The 12,500-nt window shown below is 41.1% G+C and overlaps 2 protein-coding genes across 7 annotated transcripts in view; one reads left to right on the top strand and one right to left on the bottom strand.

Annotated features, from left to right (window-relative positions):
* Positions 1-1,120: 1,120 nt before the first annotated feature.
* Positions 1,121-5,276, top strand: LOC146305097 (H-2 class II histocompatibility antigen, E-S beta chain-like). Its single transcript, XM_084712114.1, has 6 exons — positions 1,121-1,262; positions 1,647-1,919; positions 2,943-3,156; positions 3,686-3,753; positions 3,966-4,079; positions 4,737-5,276. Exons 1-6 carry the CDS (start codon positions 1,121-1,123, stop codon positions 4,760-4,762), a joined length of 837 nt encoding a protein of 278 aa, XP_084568240.1. The 3' UTR covers positions 4,763-5,276.
* Positions 5,277-10,981: 5,705 nt separating this feature from the next.
* Positions 10,982-12,500, bottom strand: part of LOC146305096 (phosphatidylinositol 4,5-bisphosphate 3-kinase catalytic subunit alpha isoform) — a 22,503-nt gene continuing 20,984 nt past the window's right edge. For all 6 annotated transcript variants that reach the window (XM_084711990.1, XM_084711991.1, XM_084711993.1 and 3 more), the window contains 3 exons: positions 12,247-12,398; positions 12,006-12,154; positions 10,982-11,237 (listed from right to left, as the gene is read on the bottom strand). In XM_084711990.1, the coding sequence (XP_084568116.1) occupies positions 11,113-11,237; positions 12,006-12,154; positions 12,247-12,398 (426 nt within the window). In that variant the 3' untranslated portion in view covers positions 10,982-11,112. The remainder of the gene's footprint in view (positions 11,238-12,005; positions 12,155-12,246; positions 12,399-12,500) is intronic.

Genomic DNA, 12,500 nt, shown 5'->3' with positions numbered 1-12,500 from the left:
AATCCTTTAATTTAACAACATTTCATAATAACATTAATGTGTTTAGAATTTATCCATTAGCTTCTCAGATAACGCTGCCCTGACTGAACGTTGCCTCTGGGGTACAGCATCCACCTCACTGTACCACAGCCAGGGGGCAGCAGTCACACCCCCAGCCTCTACCTCTTGACTGTAGGTGAGTCTCTTAGCTCCTGACAACATATTATTACTTGTCACATTGTGAAACTGATAACATGTGTTAGGTTACATACATGTCCTGGCAAACTAAAGGCAAAAAAACATCTTTTAAATAAATCTCATAAACTCTTACAGCACAATATCAAGCAGAGAAACAGGCTCATTACTTTATCTTTTAAATTGTTCCACTTCTTTTTGGCCTGTTTTGCTGTTATTGTCAGGCCTGCAGTGATAATGAAGCCTCTGGACAAAACAAATACATGAGTAAGTGAAGTGATGCACCACTTTAATAAGATACTGACCATTACTGATGAAGACTGCAACAATCTGGCTGTAACCAGATATACATGTAACATTACAAACACTCAGATTCAACATTCACTCTCATCCTGGTTTGGCTGAGTTTGGTTGGTCAGTGAACACGGCCTCGTTTGCTGCCTGCCACTGTACAAGGGCCTGAGTTTCTTCAGTTGACTCTGGATGAAATATTTCTTATGTTAGTTTTAATGCACAATAACAGTCATTTTAACATGTATAATAAGTCTGCACAGTGAGGACAATGGACAAGAAAACATTTTGGTGGAAAGTACAAAGATAGTGCTCTACTACTACATTAAAGTTAAATAAAAATATAAAAGTGATGAACTTGGCAGATGCAGACTTTTGAACTGGAACAGACAGACTGATGATGTTTCTGAAGTCTACAGGAACACAAGAACACAGAAGAACCCAGACAGAGTCTTTGTGTCCCCAAATCACTGAGACTGACCATGAAACTGCAGATCAATGTCCAGATGAACAACACACAGATATGATCTATTATATTTTACAGCAGGACAGATAATAAACGTAATAATAATAATAATAATGATCAGAGTCTCCACTGATTGAGTGAGTGAGAGTTGAGAGAGTAGAGTGAGAGTCGTCTGCCTGGTAACAGGTGATGATGAGGTCATGTGATCATGTCCTCTGGTTTTTAGAGCAGCTCTCAGTCAGACTGAGTCAGTGTTTGTCAAGTGAACAGAGGAACATGGCTTCATCCTTTCTCAGCTTCTCCCTCCTCTTCATCAGCCTCTACACAGCAGGTACGATCAATACTCTCATCAATATACTGATCACTCATCAATACTCTCATCAACACACTGATCACTCATCAACACTCATCAATACTCTCATCAATACTCTGATCACTCATCAATACTCTCAGCAATACACTGATCACTCATCAATACATTCATCAATACACTGATCAACATACTCATCAATACACTGATCACTCATCAATACTCTCATCAATACACTCATCAATACACTGATCACTCATCAATACTCTCATCAATACACTCATCAATTCTCTCATCAATACTCTCATCAATACACTGATCACTGATCAATACAGACTTCATTCTGTCAGTTGAATCACACATTAATTCTCTGTGATTCTCAAACTGATTGTTTTTGTTCTTCAGATGGATTCTTGAATTATCGTCTGGGCCGTTGTGTCTTTAACTCCACTGATCTGAAGGACATCGAGTTCATCGACTCTTACTATTACAACATAGATGAGATCGTCAGGTTCAGCAGCAGTGAGGGGAAGTTTGTTGGATACACTGAGTTTGGTGTGAAGCAGGCAGAGGGCTGGAACAAAGATCCTTCAAAACTGGCTCAGTGGAGAGCTCAGAAGGAGACGTACTGCCAACACAACATTGGGATCTGGTACAGCAACATTCTGTCTAAATCAGGTGAGTCTGATTTTGTGAAACATCAAACATCATCACATCATCATGTTATTGATTAACTTATTGATCCATGATCACACTGACTGAATCAACTGACTGATGAACATTTTCAACATGAGATTCACAGTCAGATTAAAGTCATTCTTCAATTTACTTCTTACTGAATATTTAATATTAATATTATCTCAGATATTATTATGTGTAATAGGACTAAATTTCATGTTACACTTTTGTCCAGTAAAATAAATATTTAATATGTTCATTTGATTCAGCAGGTTGTTCCAAATACTGTCAGTCATTATTAAAGAAAATATTAAAGTTTGATCAAATTATAATATTTTCTAAAAGAAACTAATTTAAAAATACATTTTAATGACAGAAGGGTCTTTCAACACATCAAACTCAGCTCTCTGTTACCACCTGCTGGACAAACACTGATACTACAACTGATGAAATTATTATTATTATTATTATTATTATTATTATTATTATTATTATTAAGTTTGTGTCTGTAAATGTTGTATAACTGCATCTGTATTTGTTGCTGTTTCTACTCAGTGAAAACTTCACACACACACAGCTGAAGGTTGTAAAAGGGTTAAAATTCTCTCAGATACACTGAAATTTACTGTCAGCCTCTAAAAATCTTAGCTGATAAAATTAGAAAAAAAAATCATTTAATCATATTATAATGGACACAACCGACTACATTTAAAATGATTCCATGAAACTTGAAACAGGACTTTAAATTTGGAGTTTAATGTCTCTGATTTGATCTGTTTCTTCTCTAAATGTTTTCATGGACAGTTTTATGATGATCTGATTCCTGTGAAATCTGTCAGTCAGACATCAAAACCAGGGGGCGGGACATAACTGACACACACCAATCAGACGACACCATTCACAGTCACCATGTCTCCTACTAAGGAGGAGGACATTTGTCTTCTGTCTGCATGTTCATTTTAAAGAAGTTTCAAAATACATTTATTTTATCTTTGACATCATCATCATGTCTCTGTGTCTCAGTGAAGCCCTACGTCAGGATTTACTCTACGACGCCTCCTGCTGGTAAACATCCGTCCATGTTGGTCTGCAGCGTCTACGACTTCTACCCCAAACAGATCAAAGTGAGCTGGATCAGAGACGGACAGGAAGTCACCTCTGATGTCACTTCCACTGATGAGCTGGCAGACGGAGACTGGTACTACCAGATCCACTCTCACCTGGAGTACACGCCCAGGTGAGTCCACGTCCACCAACAGTCAGGTCCACATCCAGTCAGGTCCACATCCAGTCAGGTCCACATACAGTCAGGTCCAGATCCAGTCTGGTCCACATACAGTCAGGTCCACATACAGTCAGATCCACATCCAGTCAGGTCCAGATACAATCAGGTCCACATCCAGTCAGGTCCAGATCCAGTCAGGTCCAGATCCAGTCAGGTCCACATACAGTCAGGTCCAGATCCAGTCAGGTCCAGATCCAGTCAGGTCCACATACAGTCAGGTCCAGATCCAGTCAGGTCCAGATCCAGTCAGGTCCACATCCAGTCAGGTCCACCAACAGTCAGGTCCACATCCAGTCTGGTCCACATACAGTCAGAACTAATCTGGTTCTGGTCCAGTTTGGTTCTGGTCCAGTCTGGTCCTGGTCCAGTTTGGTTCTGGTCCAGTTTGGTTCTGGTCCAGTCTGGTTCTGGTCCAGTCTGGTCCAGTTAGTTCCAGTTTAGTCAGTCAGAACCTCTGATGTGTTGGTTTGTGTTGTTTCAGGTCTGGAGAGAAGATCTCCTGTGTGGTGGAACACGCCAGTCTGAGAGAACCTCTGATTACTGACTGGGGTAAATACCTGTCTGTCTCTACACCTGTCTGTCTCTACACCTGTCTGTCTCACTACCTGTCTGTCTCTACACCTGTCTGTTGCTACACCTGTCTGTTTGTCTCTACCTATCTGTCTGTACACCTGTCTGTTCACCTGTCTGTCTCTCTACCTGTCTGTCTCTCTACCTGTCTGTCTCACTACCTGTCTGTCTCTCTCCCTGTCTGTCCTCAGATCCGTCCATGCCTGAGTCTGAGAGGAACAAGATCGCCATCGGAGCGTCAGGACTGATCCTGGGTCTGATCTTATCTCTGGCTGGATTCATCTACTACAAGACGAAGGCCCGAGGTCAGACCAGTACACACACTGTTAATACCAGATTAAACCAGTTTACACCAGTTCACATGCTGTTAATACCAGATTAAACCAGTTTACACCAGTACACACGCTGTTAATACCAGATTAAACCAGTTTACACCAGTTCACAGCCTGTTAATACCAGATTAAACCAGATTAAACCAGTTTACACCAGTTTCCTCTTCCTTTCTGTAGTGTAGACTAGTTCTGCTCAGTGTATCAGTGATTCAAGATGATTTTTTCACATATTTTTAGGCAAGAATTTCAGACCAGTTTAGACCAGTTTGGACTAGTTTTAATGACATGTCGTTGACCCTGTCCTCGTCTTAGACCGGTTTGGACCAGTTTTAATGACGTGGTGTTGACCCTGTCCTGGTCTCCGACCAGTTTGGACCAGTTTTAATGACATGTCGTTGACCCTGTCTTAGTCTCAGACCAGTTTGGACCAGTTTTAATGACGTGGTTTTGACCCTGTCCTGGTCTCAGACCAGTTTGGACCAGTTTTAATGACGTGCTGTTGACCCTGTCTTCGTCTCAGACCAGTTTTAATGACGTGGTGTCGACCTTGTCCTAGTCTCAGACCAGTTTGGACCAGTTTTAATGACGTGTCATTGACCCTGTCCTCGTCTCTTGTCTTCTTTAATCCAGGGAGGATTCTGGTTCCCACTAACTGATCCAGGATCTGTCAGATGGAAGTTAAAGCAGCTGCTGCTTCGACCTGCTTCGTGTGTTTTCAGTGCTGCCCCCTGCTGGACCGGCTGAACAGCTGATTCTCTGATGATGTGTCCTCTGAACCCTGATCCAGGACTGTCCTCTCACCGTCCTCTTCATGGTCTCAGTGTTTCCTGTTCAACTTTCTGAGGTTTTTGTCTTCTGCCAGGCTGCTGCTGTAAATCACAATGTCTTCTTAATGAGCTGCCTGCTTCAATAAAGGTCAAATAAAGTTGTGTGGGACACCATCAGGACTCTGACAGTCCTGGATCAGGGTTAGTCTGGACATGTCCTCTGAAGCTTTACTGTGTCAATCAATATTTGACAGCCTCTTGTATCCAATCACTCAATCAATCAAATATAATCCAGTCATCTGAATGATTCGGGGCTCGTAGGTGGTGTGATTGTTACATTGATCTATTTTTACTGGAGTGAAACGTTTTCTAACCTTCAATAAACCATCAGAAAACCCTCTGACAGCCTGTGGATTTATTGATCAGATATTAATAATCACTCTCATCTATAATCAACCATGTGTGACAACAAGTGAGTTACTTTGACATGAATATTGTTTCTTTATTCATCACTGATGATATGAACATCTTCATCTATTTATCATCATCACCATTCTGTACATTTATTGATCATCAGAATGTCTGTCATTGATTATAAAAACATCACTGATCACTTCTGTAGTTTTTCATCCATTTAAAGATTCACTGTTTTTATGTTTGAAAGAAGTTTGTGAATCTTAAAAACTTCATCATCAAACACTTTAAACTTCAGGATCATTTAATCCCAGTTCTAAAATCACACTTTAAACTGGAGTTTAAATGTCTGCAGCAACAAAACTGATCTTCATTCAAACTGAAGGAACTTTATTTGTACTTTGCAGACGAACAGAACAGAAGTAAACTGCTGTTTGACAGAAACATGTCAGACTTGTTCAGGTTCCTGCACCTTTTACTAAATCAGATTCAAACACGTTTCAATCTTTTCCAGCTGTTTCCAGCTGTTTCCAGCTGTGCTTCATCACACATTTATATCCATATCAAATGATTCCAGCTGTTTCCAGCTGTGCTTCATCACACATTTATATCCATATCAGATGATTCCAGCTGTTTCCAGCTGTGCTTCATCACACATTTATATCCATATCAGATGATTCCAGCTGTTTTCATTTCTTCTTCATGTTCTTGTGCTGCAGACCAGCTCAGTTCCTGATGTGTCTCCTGTCTGTAAGCAGACGTGTCGTCCTCTAGAACGTCTCTCACTGATTTCATTTCTTTATCTAAAAACTCAACTTGATTGATTGATTATCAAAGTGATGATTTTACACTTTCAAACAGTTTCAGTCTCTTCATCTCAAATCCAAACCCTTTTCAAACCTTGAAGAAACGCTTGATGAACATTGATGTGTGAGAACCTGCTGCTTCATGTCATGAAGAAGACTTGAATACATTGATCATCTCTGAGCTCCAAAACTAAATCGATCACTTTAATAAAGTGTGATTGATCTGATTGATCTTGTTGAGGAGATTCTTCTGTCAGTGATCAAAAAGTTCCTGAACAACCTGCCGACACTGATCAATCACCTCTATGTCTCTGTTTAATATACTGATCATTGATGAAGATCAAGTCTTTTGATCAACACGTCAGCTGACAGGAAGGAGATCAGGTTCTCATGGTTCTGTCTTTGTTCTCTGTTGGTTCTAAAGCAGCTGAATTCTCTGATCAAAGATCAAAGTGATGATAAACCTTCAGAGAACGTGTGTCTGTGCTGCACTTTGGACCTTTTCAAACTTGTAAGTGACTCTCAGCTGTTTGTCGGTGACTTTTCCTCCCTGACTGTTTGTAGATATCAGATCTTTATTGACAGGTTATTGATCAGTATTGATCACAGGTATTGGAGCTGAGTTGACTTCCTGACATTAACAGGAGATTTAAAAGCTCATGCTGCCCTCTAGAGGCTGAACTCTGCACCTTCATCTCATCTGATGCTCTTCACTCACAGACGCCTCAGATCTTCCTCGTCTTCAAACAATGGAGGAATGAATCAGCTGGTTATGTTTGGATGAATTCACTCAGAGTCTCTGAGAGAATCATTAAATCATTAAAGATCATTAAAGTTAGAGGAAGTGACGCAGCTCAGTCTGCAGGATATAAACCTCCACAAACACAAACATGAAGAAACATCTTCCTGACGTCCAACCTGCTTCAATTCAAACATCACATCATCAGTCCAACGTCACAGCAGCCTGTGGGCGGAGCCACGTTAGCAACAACATGCTAACAGCTAATTCATCAGGATACACAGAGAGAATAAAGAATAAAACAACATCAAACCAAACTGAAGTCAGATCACAGACAGACGAGTTCATCATCATCACGACTTTGACTTTGATTAAAATGAGAGAATCATTTCATTTTTACATCTTTATATTAAATGATGATGATGTGATGTTTGCAGGATGTTTTCTTCAGAATGAATGAATGAATGATGTTTAGGTCAGGACGTCTCTGCAGATCAACAACACTTTCACCTTTAATAAATATGATATTTATATTTACTGTGATTTTAATAAACTGCAGTAGATCATATTCTGATGAATTATTCTGCTCTGTTCAATATGAAGAGTTTAAAAACCTGTCAGATGATGATAATGTGTTTGTTACACCATCGTTATCATTGATCATTGATTATTGTTTTCATATTTCATCTCTTATATCACAGGTGTTTGTTAAATGTTTCCTCTCATGTTCTATAAAGGTTCAGTTCTCTGTCAGTTCTGTTCAGTTCTCACTACATTTATGACGTCCTCAAACTGTTATAAATATTTATTAAATATCAGTTATTGTCCAATCAAGTTACAGAAAACATGAATATTGTTCACCGTTCAGTTTGACATCATTATGATCAAAGTTAACAAATGAACATGTATATTTTCCCAGGATGCAGCTGGAGTGTTTGGATCTTTAAAAAGTAACTAATACTCTGAGTAGTTGTGAGAAGAGTACTTTGTACTTTTACTGAAGTATTTGAACACCTTCAAACAGCAGCTACAGTTTTGTGTCTGTCTGAAACTCAACTGAGACGATTTCAACATTCAGCAACCTGCAGCAGAATGAATGAATGAATGAATGAATGAATGAATGAATAAATGGTGCAGTGAGTCACTGTTCTAACAAATATATGTATATAGTTCAAACAGCATTTTCACTTAAACTATGTCTGAATATCAAAGATTAATAAATAAAACTGTATAATGTTTGAAGCGAGTGATTAAAATCCAACATGTCCTCCTCACATCACTGCTGAGTCTGTTACTGATGATCACAGACACTGAAGCTGCAGCTGATCAGCACAGACACTGCTGCTGTGTGTGTGTGTGTGTGTGTGTGTGTGTGTGTGTGTGTGTCTAAAAGTTCAGAGAGCAGATATGAAAAGTTTCACTAAATATCACAACCTCAGGATCTGTTTCTATGACAACAGCACAGTTACATCATTGAAAAACATTTTGAGAAATAAGTTGTAATATTTCAGTGTAGGGTTAAAGAAGAAAGAAACTTTTTGAGTCCAGTTGTGTCACAGCAGCATCTAGTGGACATGAGAGGAACTTCACAGGTTTGTTCCTGAACACCTGTCACAGGTGAGTCAAACCAACCACACACAACACACCTGTTGAGCTTTTATTTTGAAATCAAATGATAATCCATGATGTCACATGTTATAAGTCAGAACAAATCCTCTTCACCATATATGGGCGTGGAGGCTGTGCAGGCTCTCTGATTGGCTGTGCAGTGAGTCCTCAGTCCATCGACTCATCAATCATATTTAAAGAAAAAAGTCTTTTCAAGAAGGAGGTGGAGAGAAGTTAACCAATCACAAATCAATACTCAACATTTAGAAACTGATCACATCAGCTGTCATTCCTGTTAAATACATATCAATCAATCATCAATACATCAGTTTAAAAGTCAATAATATTGATCACATGGAAACAAACACATCATGTCTGCTCATATCCATGTATTCAGTCACTATGGTAACCAGCACAGTCGATGACATCATAAATCAATAACTGGATCAGCATGCAGCAGGGGGCGGGGTCAGGCCGCTTCACAGGTTGTCATGGTTACTGACATGTGGGTGGGGCTTGGACTGACCTCTGACCTGAGCAGAAACAAACACAAACCTTCACATTAAAGATGGGTGTCGTCACCCTTTAACCCGTCTGAGTGTAGCCCCGCCCCCTGGTGGCTGCCAGCCAATGAAGCAGTAGGGGCGGGGCTTCCACTAATGCTATGCTACGCTAACTAAAGCTACCCACGACTCATTGTTCCAGTGCAACAGCTCAGCTAACTAATAACTATGGATTAGAGTGCACCAGCTAACAGTGGCTAACATGCTAACATCTAGCCTAGCATGTCTATTAGACAGAGTGCACTAGAGGCTAACGGCTAACGAGCAGCTGATTGTCGTGGAAAGACTTTGATCCCTGATAAAACTTGATGATATGTTGTTTGATCAGAGCGTCGATCAAACTGAAAAACTTTAAAAACTAGAGTTCGGTGAAGACTCGAGTCCCCAGCTGTGGACGGACGGAGACTTTAAACTTTTACTGTCAACTGAGAGACGTCAACTGTCCAACCTGCACAGGAAGTTTATAACAGTCGCTCTGCATTTCAGAGGAAGAAAAACAAGATCCTCTGTCAAGAAAATGACATCAGAGTGTCTCAAAACAGCAGCTTATTCTGAGTAAACTTTATTCTAATGATTAATTCATCTGCTTTTATCTGTATAAATGTTCATCAGTGATGACATCATCAAATGTCCTAGAAAATATTCAGTTTACTGTCAGAGAGGAGCAAAGAAACCAGAAAATATTCACATTTAAGAAGCTGAAATCAGAGAATTTGATCATTTTTCAGTAAAACATTACTCACAGCAATTAATTGATTATGAAAATAGTCAATAGGCAATTAATTTAATAATTGAGTCGGCTGATGGCTCTAATTTCTAAAAGAAAGACAATTCTATTAGAAAAGGAGCAATAATTTTATGAGAAAAGTTAGAATTTTGTGAGAAAACAAAGTTGAAATATTTATTAAATAAAGTTTCTAAAATTATGGAAATTAAAACTTAATATTTCAATATCAGAACTGTAACATTATTGGATAAAAGCCAGATTTTAATGTTAAAACTGCAGACTTTTCTGATTATCTGAACTTTTTCATGTTACAGAAATCTGTAAACTGATTTTTAACTAACACTGAAACATGATTGGTTACTCGTTACTTGATCTCAGCACCATGACTCCGCCCACAGCTGGTCAGCTCTGCCTTCCTATTGGTCAGAACTCCTGATTGTCATCATCAAAGTATTGATCAGTTATTGGAGGTTTTATTGCTCTCACAGTGACCACAGTGTTCACGTTGCTGGTTTCAATAAAGCTTCATTCAAATTCTCCAAAACAAACATCAGGTTATAAAGTTACAGCTGCTCTCAATAAAGTTTGATTCAAATTGACGCTACAGTAATAAAGATTTATTTTAAAAAGCTCAGTCTGTGTGTGGAGCAGCTAGCAGAGCTAACAGGCTAACAGGCTAACTGTAGCACCAGCTGGAAGACATTTACGACATCATCATCAACATCATCATCATCATCATCATCATTGTTTTTTCCCAGCATGCTTTTGGCATCCTCAATGACTCCTCTGACCTGTGACCCTGAGATTCATGTTGCTATGACAACCATCCCACCAACACGACACCGTGATGCTAAAATCTACAACAATCAGACACCTTCATCGTCTTCGTCATCTTCATCATCATCATCATCCTCACAGAGTAGTGCAGTAAGCAAACACACAGGTGTGTGTGTCAGTGTTCGTTGGGCATGTGTCTGATGGTGTGTGTGTGTGTGTGTGTGTGTGTGTGTGTGTGTGTGTCAGTGTTCGTTGGGCATGTGTCTGATGGTGTGTGTGTGTGTGTGTGTGTGTGTGTGTGTGTGTGTGTGTGTCAGTGTTCATTGGGCATGTGTCTGATGGTGTGTGTGTGTGTGTGTGTGTGTGTGTGTGTGTGTGTGTCAGTGTTCGTTGGGCATGTGTCTGATGGTGTGTGTGTGTGTGTGTGTGTGTGTGTGTGTGTGTGTGTGTGTCAGTGTTCGTTGGGCATGTGTCTGATGGTGTGTGTGTGTGTGTGTGTGTGTGTGTGTGTGTGTGTGTGTGTGTGTGTGTCAGTGTTCGTTGGGCATGTGTCTGATGGTGTGTGTGTGTGTGTGTGTGTGTGTGTGTGTGTGTGTGTGTGTGTGTCAGTGTTCGTTGGGCATGTGTCTGATGGTGTGGAAGATCCAGTCCATCTTGGTGCTCCAGCCTCCATGATGAGCGTCGTTCATCTGTTTGGTGAAATACTCCAGCGCCTCCTGCTGACTCTTCTCTGAGAGACAGACAGGTGGACAGACAGACAGACAGACATGTGGACAGACAGGAGAACAGACAGATACAGAAGAATGTGAGACATGTTCATAAACTCAGACAGTTTCTGCTGAAGAAGATGACATCATATGAGGTAAGATGATGTCACTTGTTGAATTTGACTCTTGTTTTCATTGTTAAACTGAAATTAATATTTTTTGTCAAAAAATTTAACTTTTTATTTAGTTTTACTGTCACAGAATGATTTTGTTTCTTATTTTGATTCAGTCTGTTTTCATCATTAAAAAAAGTTTATCTCCTGCCTTTCACCCTTTTTCTCTACCTGTCTCTCTACCTCCCTGTCTCTCTGCCTGTCTGTCTGCCTGTCTCTCTGCCCCCCTGTCTCTCTATCTCTGCCTGTCTGTCTGCCTCCCTGTCTCTCTCTCTGCCTGCCCGTCTGTCTCTCTACCCATCTGCCTGCCTGTCTCTCTACCCATATGTCTGCCTGTCTCTCTGTCTCCCTGTTTCTCTGCCTGCCTGTCTCTCTACCCGTCTCTCTGCCTGTCTCTCTACCCGTCTGTTTGCCTGTCTCTCTGCCCGTCTCTCTGCCTGTCTCTGCCTGCCTGTCTCTCTCTCTCTCTGTCTCTCTACCCGTCTGTCTGCCCGTCTGTCTGCCTGTCTACCCCCGTCTCTCTCTCTCTCTGCCTGCCTGCCTGTCTGCCTCCCTGTCTCCCTCTGTACCCGTCTCCCTGCCCCCCTGTCTCTCTACCCGTCTGTCTGCCCGTCTCACCCAGGGCCAGGGTCTTCCTCAGGTAGGCGATGTCATCGAAGCTCTGTAGTTCCGGCATCCCGCAGCCCAGCAGGAGGGAGAACAGGTTGATGAAGAGGCTGGCGTGCTGACGGATGGCCAGGTAAGCTTTATAACACATCTCCTGGAACCTGACGGACAGGGCGACAGGTAAACAGAGGGTGAGACAGGCAGACGGACGGACAGGAGAAGGAGCATTAGACAGGTGAGGTGCAGGTGAGACCTCTCGAACTCCTTGGTCTTGGTCGACTCCTGGACTCCTTTACTGATGACGATGAGGAAGTCCTGAGTCAGAACGAAGGGAACTCGCTCCCTCTTATAACCAAACTTCTTCTTCTTGTGATCCAGGAAGTGACCGAAGTCGATGTGGAACAGCTGGAGGAGGAAGAGGAGGAGGAGGAGGAGGAGGAGGAGGAAGAGGAGGAGGAGGAGGAAGAGGAGGAGGAGGAGGAGGAAGAGGAGGAGGAGGAAGAGGAG

Source organism: Lutjanus erythropterus, chromosome 23 (genome assembly GCF_056507025.1).
Source record: "Lutjanus erythropterus isolate fLutEry1 chromosome 23, fLutEry1.hap2, whole genome shotgun sequence".
Taxonomy (NCBI): Eukaryota; Metazoa; Chordata; class Actinopteri; order Lutjaniformes; family Lutjanidae; genus Lutjanus; species Lutjanus erythropterus.
This window is presented reverse-complemented; position numbering and strand designations above follow the sequence as displayed.

Coding starts and splice junctions, on each gene's coding strand:
- LOC146305097 (XM_084712114.1), top strand. CDS start 1,121: ATGATGAGGTCATGTGATCATGTCCTCTGGTTTTTAGAGCAGCTCTCA. Junction 1,263..1,646: donor CATCAGCCTCTACACAGCAG/GTACGATCAATA, acceptor TTTGTTCTTCAG/ATGGATTCTTGAATTATCGT. Junction 3,754..3,965: donor ACCTCTGATTACTGACTGGG/GTAAATACCTGT, acceptor GTCTGTCCTCAG/ATCCGTCCATGCCTGAGTCT.